The sequence below is a fragment of the Chaetodon trifascialis genome, chromosome 9 (genome assembly GCF_039877785.1).
Source record: "Chaetodon trifascialis isolate fChaTrf1 chromosome 9, fChaTrf1.hap1, whole genome shotgun sequence".
Classification (NCBI taxonomy): domain Eukaryota; kingdom Metazoa; phylum Chordata; class Actinopteri; order Chaetodontiformes; family Chaetodontidae; genus Chaetodon; species Chaetodon trifascialis.
The window spans coordinates 14,459,765-14,474,155 of record NC_092064.1 but is presented as its reverse complement, the minus strand read 5'-3'; the positions used below and the strand labels follow the sequence as shown (position 1 = coordinate 14,474,155).

The window sequence follows — 14,391 nt, the reverse complement described above, 5'->3', positions numbered from 1 at the left end:
GAGTCATTACACACGTCCTCCTCAACTTCAAGGGTGTTTATGTTCACAATACCAAGGACACATGTTAGATTACCATGTTTAGTTATTCGTCCAGTGGAGGAACTATTCCGATTATTTACTGAAGTAAAAGTACCAATGCCACATAATAAAAATATTCTGTTAGAGGTAAAAGTCATGCATTCAAAAGGTTCCCTAAGCAGAAGTTCACATGGACACCAAAATGTACTTGATGTATGAAAATTGAAAGTACTCATTTGGGAGCAGAGTGGCCCTGTCAACAGTGATACTCAATTATAGTATAGCTTTTATCAAGTATTTGCTTTGATATTTCTGTCTTGTCTCTATTATTTACATCTTTGTCTTTTCTTATGTTGTGCTTTTGTTTGTTTTTCTCCAGTATCGTTTGGGATTTATAAGGTACTCTATTTATCTATCTGTCTTATCCTTTATGCTTCAATCCACTACATTTCAGAGAGAAATGGACTATCGTGTAGTTTAATCTTTAACAGTTAATCATATTGTATAAGCTTATCACAGGCTTTCTACATAAAATCATGCAAAAGAACTTGTTCCTATTGCTTCCACATGGACGATGTGGAGGAAGAATTACAGTATCTACTTCTCTAATGTGTAGTGAAGTAGAAGTTTAGAGTAACAGAAAATGGAAATACTCAAGTACATTACTTTAAGAATTGTACTTAAATACAATACATGAGTGAATGTATTAAGTTACATCAGTACGGCTTTCAGTTAAGGTCAGATTTTGCATAACTAGCTAACCACAGGGAGAAAATATTTGTCTAATGCAACATAATAAAATAAAATGAGATGTAGTTTTTAATCCTTGCAGTGATACCCAACTTTAGCTCATCCAGATAAATGGAGAAAAAAAAAATCAAAGATATTCAAACACAAGCACAACAATAAAAAACTAAAAAAACATCTTCAAGTGTTTCTGTATAATATGATATACTTTATCTTTTAATCATTGTCTTTTCACATAGGAGTAATTTTACAAATTATACAAAGATAAGAACACTGATGTGTTGTCATTATTTAACCTTTAATGATGATTGAATATTTATTAAACATTTTCCATGTTCTTGTGTCTGCTGTACATGTATTGTAATGACAATCAGAGACTTATGATGGCAAACAATGTTAACAATAGCAGTAATGATGACATGAGCTTTCATTCACAGAAGACACAACATTAAGTATCACAGACTCTTAGATTTCTGATTCCTGCTCTTGACCTTCTGACGGACCACAGCAACAGTTGTGAAGAAGTTTCCCATGAACACAATAAGGAAACAGAGACCACACATCAAGACCTGGCATCACATGGAACATAGAGAGCAATACATGACTAAACATAATATTTTCAATTCATTGTTCAGCTTGTGGTTGATTTCACCATAGCCATAAAGGTGATAAGGCCTCTACTGGTGTAAGCATACTGTATAAGCAAATAAGAAGTGTTAATGCTGGCTGGATGATAGATAAATTGTTACAGTACATATTTAACTTTTTGTAAGAATCAGGTGAAATTGTGAAACTTGGTGACTGAAGTACGGACCTGCCATTCTTGACAGTCCAGGCGCTGAGCCAGTCTGAAGAGAGACAGGCTGTTGAAGAGCTGCCAGAACTACAAGACAGAACATGACAGCAGGGTTTAATTTGTGAAAACTGAATGTGTACGCTGCAGTATGCAACACAGAGACATGCTAAAGGTCACGCTGCTATCCACATCACCAAAAAACATTGTGTCAAATCGTGACGCTGCAGAATTACATGAAGACATCAGCATTTTCTGTGTCACTCGGGCTAAACCGTGATAATGCACAATTTTTGATGCAAACTAAGCAGCAGTTGGAGGACATTTCTCAACTTCAGTTTCAAATCACGTCTGTGTCACAGACTGTACTCACATGACCAAAAAAGAGGAAGGGCAACAGAAACGTCAGCCCTTTCCACATCCATGACTGAAATCCCTCTAAAAACAGGAAGCAGACAAGAGTTCAAATCACTTTGCTTTAACCCCCACATCTGTTTATTAGCAGCAGTGACGATGGGGAGCCCCAGACATGCCTGACAGAGCATCAGTGCTTCTCATGACTTGACTAGACTAGAATTGAATATTCAGTTATGTTATGCCTGACTGAGCGCGCCTGTGCTCTGTGTCCTTGGCCAGCATATCTCACCCACGGTCAGATCCATGTTGTGTCTTTCTCCCAGAGCTCGCAGTCGGTACAGACATCCGCTCTGATAATAGCACTGCAGACACTGAACAAAACCTGTGTGTTCCACATGGAAGAAAAACTGATCAGTGTAATTCAGGAAAATGTGAACCATGAGTGTGTTTCAAGTACTGTGATCTTACTTTGATAGATAGAGTAGGCAAGGAACTGGTTCCTGAATATCTTGTACAGGTTCCCATCTGGCCTTGGGTGTGGGAGAGATGTAATTTGTTCATAAAAACTACAATTCAAGTTAATGTATTTTTCTCTGACAGGAAAAAAATAGAATAGAGTTTCACTGCTTCTTAACCTGTTATTTAAGGGGTTTTATCTTCCTCTACTCACCATGTTAGCATTACACCCGACAAAAAAGCTGAGATGTAGTGATGAAAAACCCACCAGCCTTTGATCCTAAGATGCAGAACTCAGTTTAGACTTTTATTTGACATGCTTTTAGGTCAGAGAGCTAAGAATATGTTGTAGGTTTTTTTTTTTTTTTCATGAAATACATGGTCGTTGCATTTTCGATATTTCAATAAGGTGGTTGGCTGACCTGGAGCCATTGGTGATGAGAATACTTTCCCTGATTGTTAATGTACAGTAGTACCACACCAGCAGGAAGTTGAGGATTGCATCAACAAATCTAAAGTCAGGGACAAAAGACAAATGCTGGATGTGAACATAAAGTGTCCATATAATAAACTTATTGTATAAGAGATATGTGCTGATGCTTACTTGTAGTTCACAAAGGAATAGCACATGAGGGAGAGCAGCAGCAGGAGGACCGTGAGGTACAGCTTGAACTTCTCATATTCATCTTTGTAGGCAAATCTGAAAAGGATGTGACAAACTCAGGTTATACACATATACACATATATACAATACAAGGCTTTACTGGAGTAGGTAAAAGTTCAACAGCCAAGAAAATGTTTGATTTTGATCTATTTAATATTAATTTAAAGTACTTGTTAGATCAAATAAAAACCGTTTCACTGTGTGAAAGTTCACAGATAAATCTTAAGTAGTGCTGAAAAATGTTGTTTAACCACATAGATATGACCATGCACATGAATAGTAGACTTGATATTCAGGTTTTGGGCCATTACTTACTTTGACTGCTTGCTGAAGAGAGTCACGTTCACATTTCCAAGAACCAGACTGAGGTACAAGCTGCAATATGAAACAATAATGTTATTTTTGAATTGACGTAAGGAAATAAAGGTAACCGATCCATTTTTACGCATTTAACCAGAGCAGTGACATCAAATTGCAGGTTTTCCCTCTGCTTTTGATTATAGAAGTCATCACCCATTTTTCTTGGGAAGGAAAGCTTCCATTTCAAAGAAAGCATTCGGTCGCATCTTTATTTTCTCTTTGATTTCATCCAAGGTTTTAGCATCTTCTCCTGATCGTCCTGTGCTGCATCTGATGGACGATATAAGAACATAAGAGCATAGGGTTGGTCTGTAACATTGAAACGTGTGTGTGTGTGTGTGTGTGTGTGTGTGTGTGTGTGTGTGTGTGTGTGTGTTGAGTTGAGGGGGTTCCGCTTTGTCCATATCAGCAAGTCTTTCTTTCACCCTTTGTCCAAATAAATGTGTTTGATTACTATAAATCTGTGTCAGTGCAAGTTTGGTTGTGCGTGTGTGTAAGCTTACTTTTTGACTTGGTGGGATATCTCCTTCAGTCTGTTGCGCTGACTGGAAATGGAGGAGGAGCAACTGTTCTGTAGCTTGGATATTTCATTCAGTTGCTGTAAGTACATTCTGTGTTTCTCCTGGGTGAGAAGAATAATAAGAATTTCTCTCTCATATTATGAATCATATCAAGGAAATCAAAGAATTCAGATCAAAGAAAATGTGTATTAGGAGAAGCATTTTGCACTATTTTGAACTTCTGGTTTGAAAGATTACAGTCTGGACCACAATCAAGATATCTGACATGAAACGGAGCAGATGTTTGGAAGCTTTACAAGAGATTTAACTCCTTCATATAAAATCAAAAAATGCCATTATGTCTAAGCATGCAATGAATCACCAGTTTCCTACCTGAAGTTGTTGATACTCCTCTTCCAGGCATTTCCACTCCTCCAGAATGGATGATAAACCTTGAGACATTTTATAATTACTAGTTTATGCACTCTCACTTAAAACAAAACCACTAAGTATTGTTTAACCACCACGAAATGACTTGCTCACAGTGCTATGTTCGAGCATTTCTCTCCAGGGTGTGTGTCACATCTCCAGATGGTTTATTGCACAAAGTGAACTTTGACTGGTGCAAAAGGGCAAAATTTTGACTTGGACATTGTTCAGAGGAAATTCTTTGCTTAGAACATCACAGAGCAAAAAGCAAAAGGATATTGTTGACTATATTTTATACAATGCAGACTAAAGGTCTACCTTTTTAAGTTTGCCATGATTCACCCAGCTCCCTGTTAGCTAAATCTTTTGTGCATATTTTATCTTTCTATATATGCTGTTCGTCACTTACACAGCTGCACATGAGCAACACCTGGTGGATGAGAGGGCTAAACCAGTGGTGAACTCACTTTGCCATGGTGTCCAGGGGAAATGTGGCTTTTGGAATTTGAGAGCAATTATTCTGAAAGATTTTTTTAATTGTAAAACCTGCACAAAATAGAATGACAAAAGAGACAGAGAGATGTTTTGACACAGAGCAAATTCCAGTTTGATTATATTTAAAAAGATAACACATTTATTGGTCTGTACTCTGTAATCAAATAAAAAGCTAAATGAACAGTTTAAGAAAAAAAAATAACAGCAAGAATCTGCAGGTCCTAGTCAATGTAAGTGTACAGTATGTTGTGACAGTCAATAATAATTAGATGCATGTGTGTGTTTAGTGTGACATTTTGTCAGTTAGATAGATAGATAGATAGATACACCAACCAGGATAAGATTAAGTAATTGCAGTTACATTTGGTGTCGTGAAAATTATTTCTACCAAAATATGTAGTTACTCAAAATGTGTCGAAATGACGCTTTTATTCTGAAATACTGGGGCGGAGGGCCATGGTTGATGCCTTAGGGAGTACGTTACAGCGCATGCGCAGACAGCTGACAGCAGCCGGTAAGTGTTTTGTCAGGGACATCTGTGTGGTGCAAAGCTCACTGGAGCTGTGGAAGAGAGGCTGATACATTATATGCATATAAAGTAGCTTAATGTGTAGTTTCCTGACCACTAATTAAGTCACACTGGGACTGCCTAGTCTAGCCAACACGAAAGAGAAAGAAAACCCAAACAGTTTGATGACAAAGGTAAGATTTCATACTGTGCTCGAGCCCAGCTCAGCTAGCGTTAGCCTGCTTCAGCTAGTTCACTGTCGTCAGTCAGGTGGTCAGCGATCATGTCATTAAATAGTTGTTGCAATGGCGTGTTGTTATGAAGAAAGTTATCCGTAATGTTATCTAGCTGGCATATTAATGTGAATCATTTCTGCCTCACCGAGAGCAAAGCAGCTCAAGCTGTCCCACAGACAATGAATGAGAGGCTGAGTCACACAATATCATCTGAAACTTAAAATCTTAAACATTTTGAGCAGCAGTTTGTGCCTGACATCTGATGGTTGTCAGGCACGAACTGGTTACTAGTCTGGTTACTAGTCATCATTGATTAGTTTATTGTTAGCATGTATATTATTAGCATATTGGCTCTTAATAAATCATTATAAAGCACTTATGAATGCCTTATAGGAGGTTATTAAGGGAAAACTCTGAGGTAGTTGTCTAGTAGTTGTACAATATGATCATGCAGAATAAGGTATTAGTGCTGTATAATGACTTATAAAGAGCCAATATGCTGCTAATATGCATGCAACTTGTTAATGGTGAATATGTACACCTTTAATATTTCTTTAATCATATGTGATGGTTCTCACTTGCAAAGACATTTTACCTCCATTTATATCAATGTTAATGTAATACTGAGTTTGGGGCTTTTGGCTATTTTATTGCTCAATGTTGCAGATGTCTCAGAAAAAAAACAGACACAGCCTGTGAGTTTGTTGAAATCCTGCTTCACTGTTGATATTAACTTTTAGTGGGTTGTGTTGCTTTCCAGCTGCCCGATCGAAGATGTGTGCTGCCGTGTATGTCCTGTCAACGGTAACGGGCTACGTGCTCACCTCTGCCCTGCTGCTCAAATGTCCGAATATTTTGCACCGGAGGAAGCGAGAGGCTTTCCTCGGCAGGCACATATCCCATCGTGGAGGTGAGCCAGTGGCTCTCTTTCTTATTTCAGCATTTGTCATGTATACATGTCGTTGCATATATTTGATTTCTGTCTTGAGCCTCAGGTTCACGGCACCTGTCAGCAGCTGCAGAGTACAGCATCACAGTAATCATGTTTGGACAGCTGTGAGTTGAATAAGTGAAGTTAGATGAGTATAAGTGAAGTTATTTTGACTTTTAGTTCTCACTAAGACTGGCTAGGTGAGGCTGTTAACATGTTTTTAATGTATTTGCATGGTTTTGGTTAAGTGGTTAAGTGAAGTGCATTTATCACAGTATTTCCATCAGACAGGATGGTCATTGTTATTCATTTTGTGGTATGCTGCAGTAATTATTACAGGACATTGAATAAAGTTGCATAAACTGTTTCTTTACCATGCAGGGCCCCCAGCGGGTCATGGGTGACCTTTTCTAGCAATGAGGGCAACGTTCTCGCTGTGGGTGCCACAGTAATGCCAATATAAAATAACACTGCACCATACATTCTTGCATTGCAGGCGCAGGTGAAAACCTGGAGAACACCATGGCAGCTTTCAAGCAGTGAGTAGAAACCTCAGTCACAGTGACAAAGCTCTTTGCCGTTTGCCTGCATGTGTGAAACAGAACTGCTGCTTGTACGTGTGATTGTGGACAGTGTGTGTGTCATTTGAGCTCAGTCGTGGTCAGTTTGTGACCACAGTCACACAGCTAGAAACGCTGCAGCTATAAACACAATATGTTTGTCGGTTCATGCAGCGCCGTGGATCTCGGCACAGACATGCTGGAGTTGGACTGTCACCTGACGAAAGACGAGCAGGTTGTGGTCTCACATGACTCCAACTTGCAGAGGTCCACCGGCATCAACGCCTGCATCTCTGACATGGCCTATGCTGTGAGTTACTGCTCTGCAACGTCTCCTTTAACATGCAAAAGACACAGAGCTTGAAAAGGCCACAAATGTTTGAGTTACAAATGCGAACATTTGTGAGAATTCAAATAGCAGCTCCACTTTGTGTTCATGTATAAATAGTGTAAATGAGGCAGCAGCATTGATGGATCATGCTCTGAACATGTGATATGTCACATGGTGAACTTTTGCCAGATTAAGAAAAATCTAATCCAGCAGAAATTCTTAGTGAGGCAGTTGGTAAATTGTCGCTCAGTCAGGATTCCTGCTCCGCTCTGTTCAATGCGTCTTTGATGCAGGGTATACACAACATACAATGAAACAAAGACCCTTGTTTTCCTGGGAAGCCTTAAATGACTTGATACCAAAATGACATTTGTGGAACCGAAGACTCGCATCTGTTTGACTGCTCTCTGACTTTGTAGTAGAGTGGCGCACAGAAAACTTCACATAAATCTTGCTGTGATGTGTCCTTGCTGGGTTCCTGTCTCCTCTATAGTAACTGTCATTGATGTGAACACCCTCTGTCACATTCATCTTGCCACCTCTGCACGTGACCTGACATCGCAGGCTCTGACTGTATTTCTCATCTGTTAACCACTGACTGCTCTGTGCACTTTGCAGGAGCTCCCTCCGTACCTCTGCAAGCTGGGTGTGACTTTTCAGAGAGGTGAGCATCACATACACTTGACTGCTGTGATTACTAGAAAGCTAACACCACCCACACACAGATGCATATCTGCAACATCAGTGGTCAGTGTGCTCCTCAGGGGTTTCAGTGATGTCTTTGATTTGGATTTGTGTATCGGAAAACATGAATATTGAGTTTATTTGAAGTTTGCCTGTCTGTTAGTACAATGGATCAATTAATCTGCAACAGAATTTAAAATGACAAAGATCCGCTGTATGTGGTTGACTTTTGGCAAATAGTACAGTTTAACTCTACAATATGTTGGCAAGGGAGCCAGAAAGCAGCAGTGTTTCCACAGTTAAAATGATTGATACCAGCCTGGTATCATGCCAAAGCATGTGATAGGCCCATACCTGCTGGGACAGCACCTTCATACATATCTGTGTGCTTTTCTCGCCTTGATGAGGTAAAGCAATCAGCAGGTGTATTCGATGCTTTGGCGTGAGACCAGGCTGTTAATTCACTTGGGCCCATGTGCCCCCTCCTCCTCCGTCATGTTGAGTATATCTGAAGCTGACTGGGGTTTCAACTTGTCCTTGTGCAGAGTGTTTCTGTGAGGGGGGAGAAGACAAACGCATCCCTCTCCTCAGGGACGTGTTTGATGCGTTTCCAAATACCCCCGTCAACATTGACATCAAGGTCAACAACGACAGACTCATCAAAAAGGTGTGTGTGTGTCTCTGTGTGTTTCTCCTATTCTGTCTTCTTCTGGCGCTTTAGCCCTCTTTTAAAACAACTTTTTCCTCTCTCTGTTTCTTTTTGTTTGCTAATTTCCGACATAGTCACATCTGTTGAGCAGCAGTTGCTTTTCACAGTTTTTTGTATGCCCTTAAAAGCAGCATTAGTGGTTACCTCATTGTGCAAAGTCGTATGTACACAGGCTGCCCATACTTGTCATTTTGGCCCAAAATCCTGAAAAACTAAGAGGGCTACGCTCTAATTCATGTCTCACATCTGTGCACCATGTATTTCATGGAGTTTGTGTAATGACGACTCTTTCCTCCTTGCAGGTCTCTGAGCTGGTGGTTAAGTACGACAGAGAGCACCTGACCGTCTGGGGCAACGCCAGCAACCAAGTTGTAAAGAAATGTTACAAAGAGGTACATGTGCATAAAATGTGAAGTTCACTTCACCTGCAGGCCCTTTAAAAAGCATTTGCTACCAGTAATAGTATTATTACATAGCAGGCCTTATGCTGGCATGGACTAGGTGCCACAGACAGGAGGAACTGTGCACTTTTCTATACTACATGTGGAGTACGTTTCAGATATCTGGAGTACAGATTCATGCTGATGATATGCGATGAATATCATCAGTATTCACTGAATTTAAGGGAGCTGACCCCAAGTTCAAGTTCTGTGTTTGTGTTTTGCAGAACCCACGTATTCCGGTGTTGTTCAGCCTCCCCAGAGTTTTGCAGCTGTTAGGCCTCTTCTACACCGGCCTTCTGCCCTTTGTGCCCCTCAAGGAGCAGTTTCTGGAGATCCCCATGCCCTCTATTATCACCAAGTAGGTTTGCAGGCATACACGTATCAATAGGATTTAATATAAAAGAGATGCACTTACAGCTTACAGGAGAGGCTGCAGGCAGTGACCCTGAACTCTGCTGGCTGTTGAACAGCATGACCACAGTTCTAGTTTGTCAGTAAGATGCAGCAGTAACACTCGACTCTACCAGAGGAGATCAGTATCTGTCTGTTTACAAGCACCCGACACTTGATAGCACTAGGCTGGTACTTTGACCTCTGTTTCAACATGGGGCAAATTACCGCTCTAACCTTTTAAAAAGGTTGAATTGACATTTAACTGCTGCTCAGTAATTAGCTGAAGGAAACCGTTATCTTAATGCTGCTGTTTGATTTCCATTTATAGTTAAAAAGACTTAAATGGTGATCTTGTTTGTGAGTTTGTACTGGGCTTTCCTCACATCTGGCACATCTGGCACATCTGGCGAAGGCCGAGAGATGTGGCTGAAAGCCCTGGAAATCTTCCAGTGAGTAGACTTTGAGCTTATAATTGTTTGTTTTGGATAGTTTATTTTCAGAATTTTGCCTTGATGTTTTTATTGCAGTGGACTTTTAAAAGTTACACACTTTTCCTTTTATTTCCAGAGGCACCTGACGTGATTGGCTCAGGTGTACCTGCTGCACTCTGTTCACCGGTTGATTCTGTGCAGCATGTCCTTTCTGTCTCTGTTATCTGGGCCACAGTGTTGTTTGAAAGTTGATCTCGTTCTCTAATTAAGTCATTAAAAGAAACATTGACACCCTTCGCCCACAGAGTGCGTGTTAGCGGATCATAAAGATCAAGGTCATAGAGGAGATTATTCGTACGTGCTGAACATTCATTAAGGATTAACAAGGATTACAAACACTCTTATTGTTCACTGTCCGTACATCTATCACCACTCTGCTGTGTTTAATGTACTCCACAAATTATTACCTGATGAACTCGTGTTGTTGTTTGACATTTGTTACAAACATTTTCTCCCAGCCTGTTTCATCTTTTTTTCTTTAGTTAGTGATTTCCTTCATTTCTGAGAATAAAGACAATGTGTCGTTCCATCCAGATGTCGCGGGCTGTATTTGACCACAGTAAACATGGCTCGTCATTTTGCACCTCTGATCACCTGTAATGCAAAACAGAGGTCTGACTGTGGCAACCACATCAATGGGATGCCATTTTTTTTATATGTTTCATGTGTGATTTTGTTTTTTTCAGACTTAGGGATCCAAGCAGATTAACTAGGAGCCAGCGCCTCATCACCTGGATGGCCGACACGTAAGTCACTGAAGATTTGAAAAAGTCAGAGTGGCTGAATCTGTGGCTGTTTGCAATTTTAAACTTCTAGAAACTTGTGCGTAGCTCTGACTATGTTCATGTATTTTGTTCTGCTGAGCACATTGTGTTTTTGAGGAGTGCTGATACTTAGCTGAACAGGGCCGCTGGGAAGAATTGTGAGGCCTCATTACAAAATAATACACACACATTACTGCATGACCATGATTAATGTACTTTCACAATGCTACAACTACTCTTCTCTGTAGCTTTGATATATTTGCAGATTCTCCCTGCAGACAAGTGTTTATTTTTCTCTTGCAGCTTGCTGATGAGGAAAGCGCTGTTTCAGCATCTGACTGCAAGGGGAATACAGGTAAAGCTGCTGTTACGTGCACTCTATAGTAGTGCACACTGTCCTGAGCTCCAGACTGGTTTGCTTACATGACAGAGGCCTTTTATATACAACAGTGTTTCCAGTGTTGACACGAACGAAGCTCAGAGCAGCTAGGGACAGAACTGGGTCAAGGTTAAGTCACTTTATCTGTGTTAAGTTTACTTCCAGGAATGACTGAAAGGTTTTCCCTGGTATGAAATATCAATACCGAGCCTAGCTCTGTGCTGAGGGCTGTTTGTTGTGGTTGCAGTGTTATGCTGTAGTTAAGAGCAGTCACTGGGAAATGTCTAAAGTCCCTACAAGTTCATAAATAGGCTCGAGTGGCCGGTAAGACTGCTGTTAGAGTACAGAAGCATTCTTGAGCCTTGTGCGACTCCCTCCACTGTGTGATGTGAGTGCATCTGGTTTCAGGTCTACATTTGGGTGCTGAATGACGAGGAGGACTTCCAGAGGGCATTTGACCTCGGAGCCACGGGAGTTATGACAGATTTTCCCACCAGGCTTAAAGACTTCATGGACAGGAATGGCATTTGTAAACACAAGTGACCTGCCAAAATCTACCTCACCCACCCCCCCACACCAGTGATTATCCTTCAACCTGACCTGACCTGCCAAACCGGCCCCCCGCACACACACATAGGCACCCACTTTCATGCATTCCAGCAGGGCTGCTCACGTCGGTAGGGTTCTCCGCCATGTTCTGCACCCAGCACTGCTTTGAGGAAGCAGTTGTACCAATAACACAGACCTCTATGTTTTCAATCACATAGAATACTCTTAAAGCACAGGTAGATGTTATTATCTCCACTGAGTTGTGTTATTTGCAGGTTGTTTGTTCCCTCACGATACACCTCGTACGCACACAACAGTCAGTGTTTTTACATGCACAAAATATCCTGGTTTTTGTCCTTATCCTGAAAAAGACAATATCCCTACTCAGCTGTTTACACGGCTCATAAAAATTTAGAATACGCTAATATTCCCGTTAACATGCAGCCGTGCCTACTCTGATTAATGAACACCGCTTCCCTCTTTCATTGTTCAACCACCCTGTTGAAAAGGTCAGCGTTGTGACAGTTTTGCATATCCAAAAGCGTGTTGATATCCAAATCACTCATAGTGTTTGTTTCTCCTTCCAAACAGAAATGAGGGCTTTTCTTTTGTGCATGTGTTTCTGACCCAGCCTCGCAAACTGTAGGCTTGTTGGTTTGGTTACAAAGTTGTGTGTTGCAGACTGTGGTGAAAACCTCAGTTGAGATGCATATTCTGGGCTGTATACATGTACAAGGAATGCTCATAAAAGCCAAATAGTATCAGCAGAAGCCACATATCTTAATCCGAATATGCTACATTTGGAATAAGGCTTAATTTTGATCATCCAAACGGAATATGTTGTTTACATGACCCATATTAAAGAGTGTTGTCATATTCTGAATAATAGTGGAATATTGGTAAAACGGGACAAAATGACCATTGCAATACAGTGTTTGCAAGCCTTACCAGTCTTGAATTTCATAATAGAATGATGGCGAAAGGTTTTTTGTTAAGTTTTACTGATGTAAACTTTATTTAAGCTTTTGTAACACGTTCCAATACGTGACATTTTGCAGTATTACTGCAGTAGGGTTGAAGTATTGTGCAAGTGAAAACACCAGCAGATACACTTTGATGTTGATTTATCAGCTGCTTTAAAATATTATTATTTTTTTTTTTCCAATTTGGCTCAGCACATGCAATAATACTCTAATGTGCTGGGACATTTACATGCGCCAGATGCAGCCAAAAAGTTGCTGCAAAACAAGAGGCTGCAGGCACAAGTCCTCATCTGCATTGAGATTTCAAATGAGCAGCGTGAGCACTGAGGTGGATTTAGCTGCTGCTTCATATTTACAATTCAAAGGCACATTCAGCTGAACTGCAGTCTGCTCTGAAAATCCAGTTTTTGTTTGTTGTTCTTTATGGACAGTGGTTGTACGTTGCATTGCTGTGTTGTATGTTGATGTGTAGTTGCTTAGCCTCTGGATTTCCCTCTGAATCAAGTGAAATGACTGAAGCATTGTTTGTCTGTTAACAAGGCTGAGAGAAGATTTTATGCACACAAAAAGGAACTTTGTTTTAGTGACGAGTGGTAACTTTTTCACCCATGATGATGTGATCGTGAGCAGCATTCATATTTAAGAAATATGGACATTTTGAATGTGCCGGATTTAAAGTGCATGAGCAATACAGAGGAAGCTCTGATACGTGTTGAGTGATTGCTTCATTGCAGTCACTTTGACTTGAAATTAGTATTAAAGGCTGCAGCTGTTTTGCAATTCCTCGCTGTGGGTGTCACAGCGTAAAGATCATTAGGATTATCATACCGCTGACATTCTCTAATCCAAACTTGTGACCACTCAGTGAGGGTCAGTGATGAATGTAGTATTGGTTGAATGTATTGTGTATTGTTTGGTATTTTACAGTCAAAACAGTATTGCTGTTTTATTTGAATTGGTTTGTTGTTTTCATGTGTGAAATCTGCACAACTGTTAGAGTGATGACTTATATTTTATGTTGTTTTGAGAACACCTGTACATCCCAAAATCATTCTTTGAGGGAAAAGCTTCTGATCTACCAATCTTATGACAGATCTTACAAGAATTAATATCCTCTAGAGTATGTTAATTACATTGTCTGTGCTGTCCTGAGTGTACATTCGTTTTGCATGCCTAAATGAACATTTGTAAAGCTGTTGAGTTTGAGTATTTTGTGATTTTGACAGAAGCACACTGTCAAAATGCCTTATCCCACATGGATCCTCCATGAAAGTTGATTTACTGAGAAGTTATTGAAAAAGTATGTTTTTATCTATATCAATAAACACTAATAACATTGCCACAAGTGGTATATATTTATAGTACAAGAACAGCTTTAACGCTATGACAAATGTGTGGTAACCACCTAAAAACTGACAGGAGGTGGCGCTGTAGGCTGGAGAGATTTAACAAGTGCGCCTCGTCGCGGAAAAGTTAATGATTCTGGACATGTTTTGTTTAAAAAACACCCGCATAACATTTTTCTTCCTAGTTTTTACAAAAGATCTTTCGGCTCTTCCCCTGCTCGATTTTCTTTCATATCATCAGAGGCTCGATGTCAAACTACTCTCA

The 14,391-nt window shown here is 40.2% G+C and overlaps 2 protein-coding genes across 2 annotated transcripts; one reads left to right on the top strand and one right to left on the bottom strand.

Annotated features, from left to right (window-relative positions):
• Nucleotides 1-1,220: 1,220 nt before the first annotated feature.
• LOC139336793 (ion channel TACAN-like) lies at nt 1,221-9,225 on the bottom strand. The gene is made up of 13 exons (XM_070971032.1): nt 9,204-9,225; nt 4,289-4,347; nt 3,899-4,017; nt 3,549-3,665; nt 3,351-3,410; nt 2,976-3,071; nt 2,794-2,883; nt 2,586-2,651; nt 2,384-2,445; nt 2,205-2,297; nt 1,932-1,996; nt 1,580-1,648; nt 1,221-1,334 (listed from the first exon to the last, which is right to left on the bottom strand). Exons 1-13 carry the CDS (start codon nt 9,223-9,225, stop codon nt 1,221-1,223), a joined length of 1,032 nt encoding a protein of 343 aa, XP_070827133.1.
• Nucleotides 5,326-13,977, top strand: gdpd1 (glycerophosphodiester phosphodiesterase domain containing 1). The gene is made up of 11 exons (XM_070971031.1): nt 5,326-5,521; nt 6,324-6,473; nt 6,991-7,033; nt 7,229-7,364; nt 8,004-8,049; nt 8,615-8,736; nt 9,081-9,170; nt 9,446-9,579; nt 10,792-10,851; nt 11,173-11,224; nt 11,657-13,977. Exons 2-11 carry the CDS (start codon nt 6,338-6,340, stop codon nt 11,789-11,791), a joined length of 954 nt encoding a protein of 317 aa, XP_070827132.1. The 5' UTR covers nt 5,326-5,521; nt 6,324-6,337; the 3' UTR covers nt 11,792-13,977.
• Nucleotides 13,978-14,391: the final 414 nt, after the last annotated feature.

Coding starts and splice junctions, on each gene's coding strand:
- LOC139336793 (XM_070971032.1), bottom strand. CDS start 9,225: ATGCTTTTTAAAGGGCCTGCAG. Junction 4,348..9,203: donor GCTTTTTAAAGGGCCTGCAG/GTGAAGTGAACT, acceptor AAATGTCTCAAG/GTTTATCATCCATTCTGGAG. Junction 2,298..2,383: donor TGCCTACTCTATCTATCAAA/GTAAGATCACAG, acceptor TGGAACACACAG/GTTTTGTTCAGTGTCTGCAG.
- gdpd1 (XM_070971031.1), top strand. CDS start 6,338: ATGTGTGCTGCCGTGTATGTCCTGTCAACGGTAACGGGCTACGTGCTC. Junction 6,474..6,990: donor GCACATATCCCATCGTGGAG/GTGAGCCAGTGG, acceptor CTTGCATTGCAG/GCGCAGGTGAAAACCTGGAG. Junction 8,050..8,614: donor GGGTGTGACTTTTCAGAGAG/GTGAGCATCACA, acceptor GTCCTTGTGCAG/AGTGTTTCTGTGAGGGGGGA.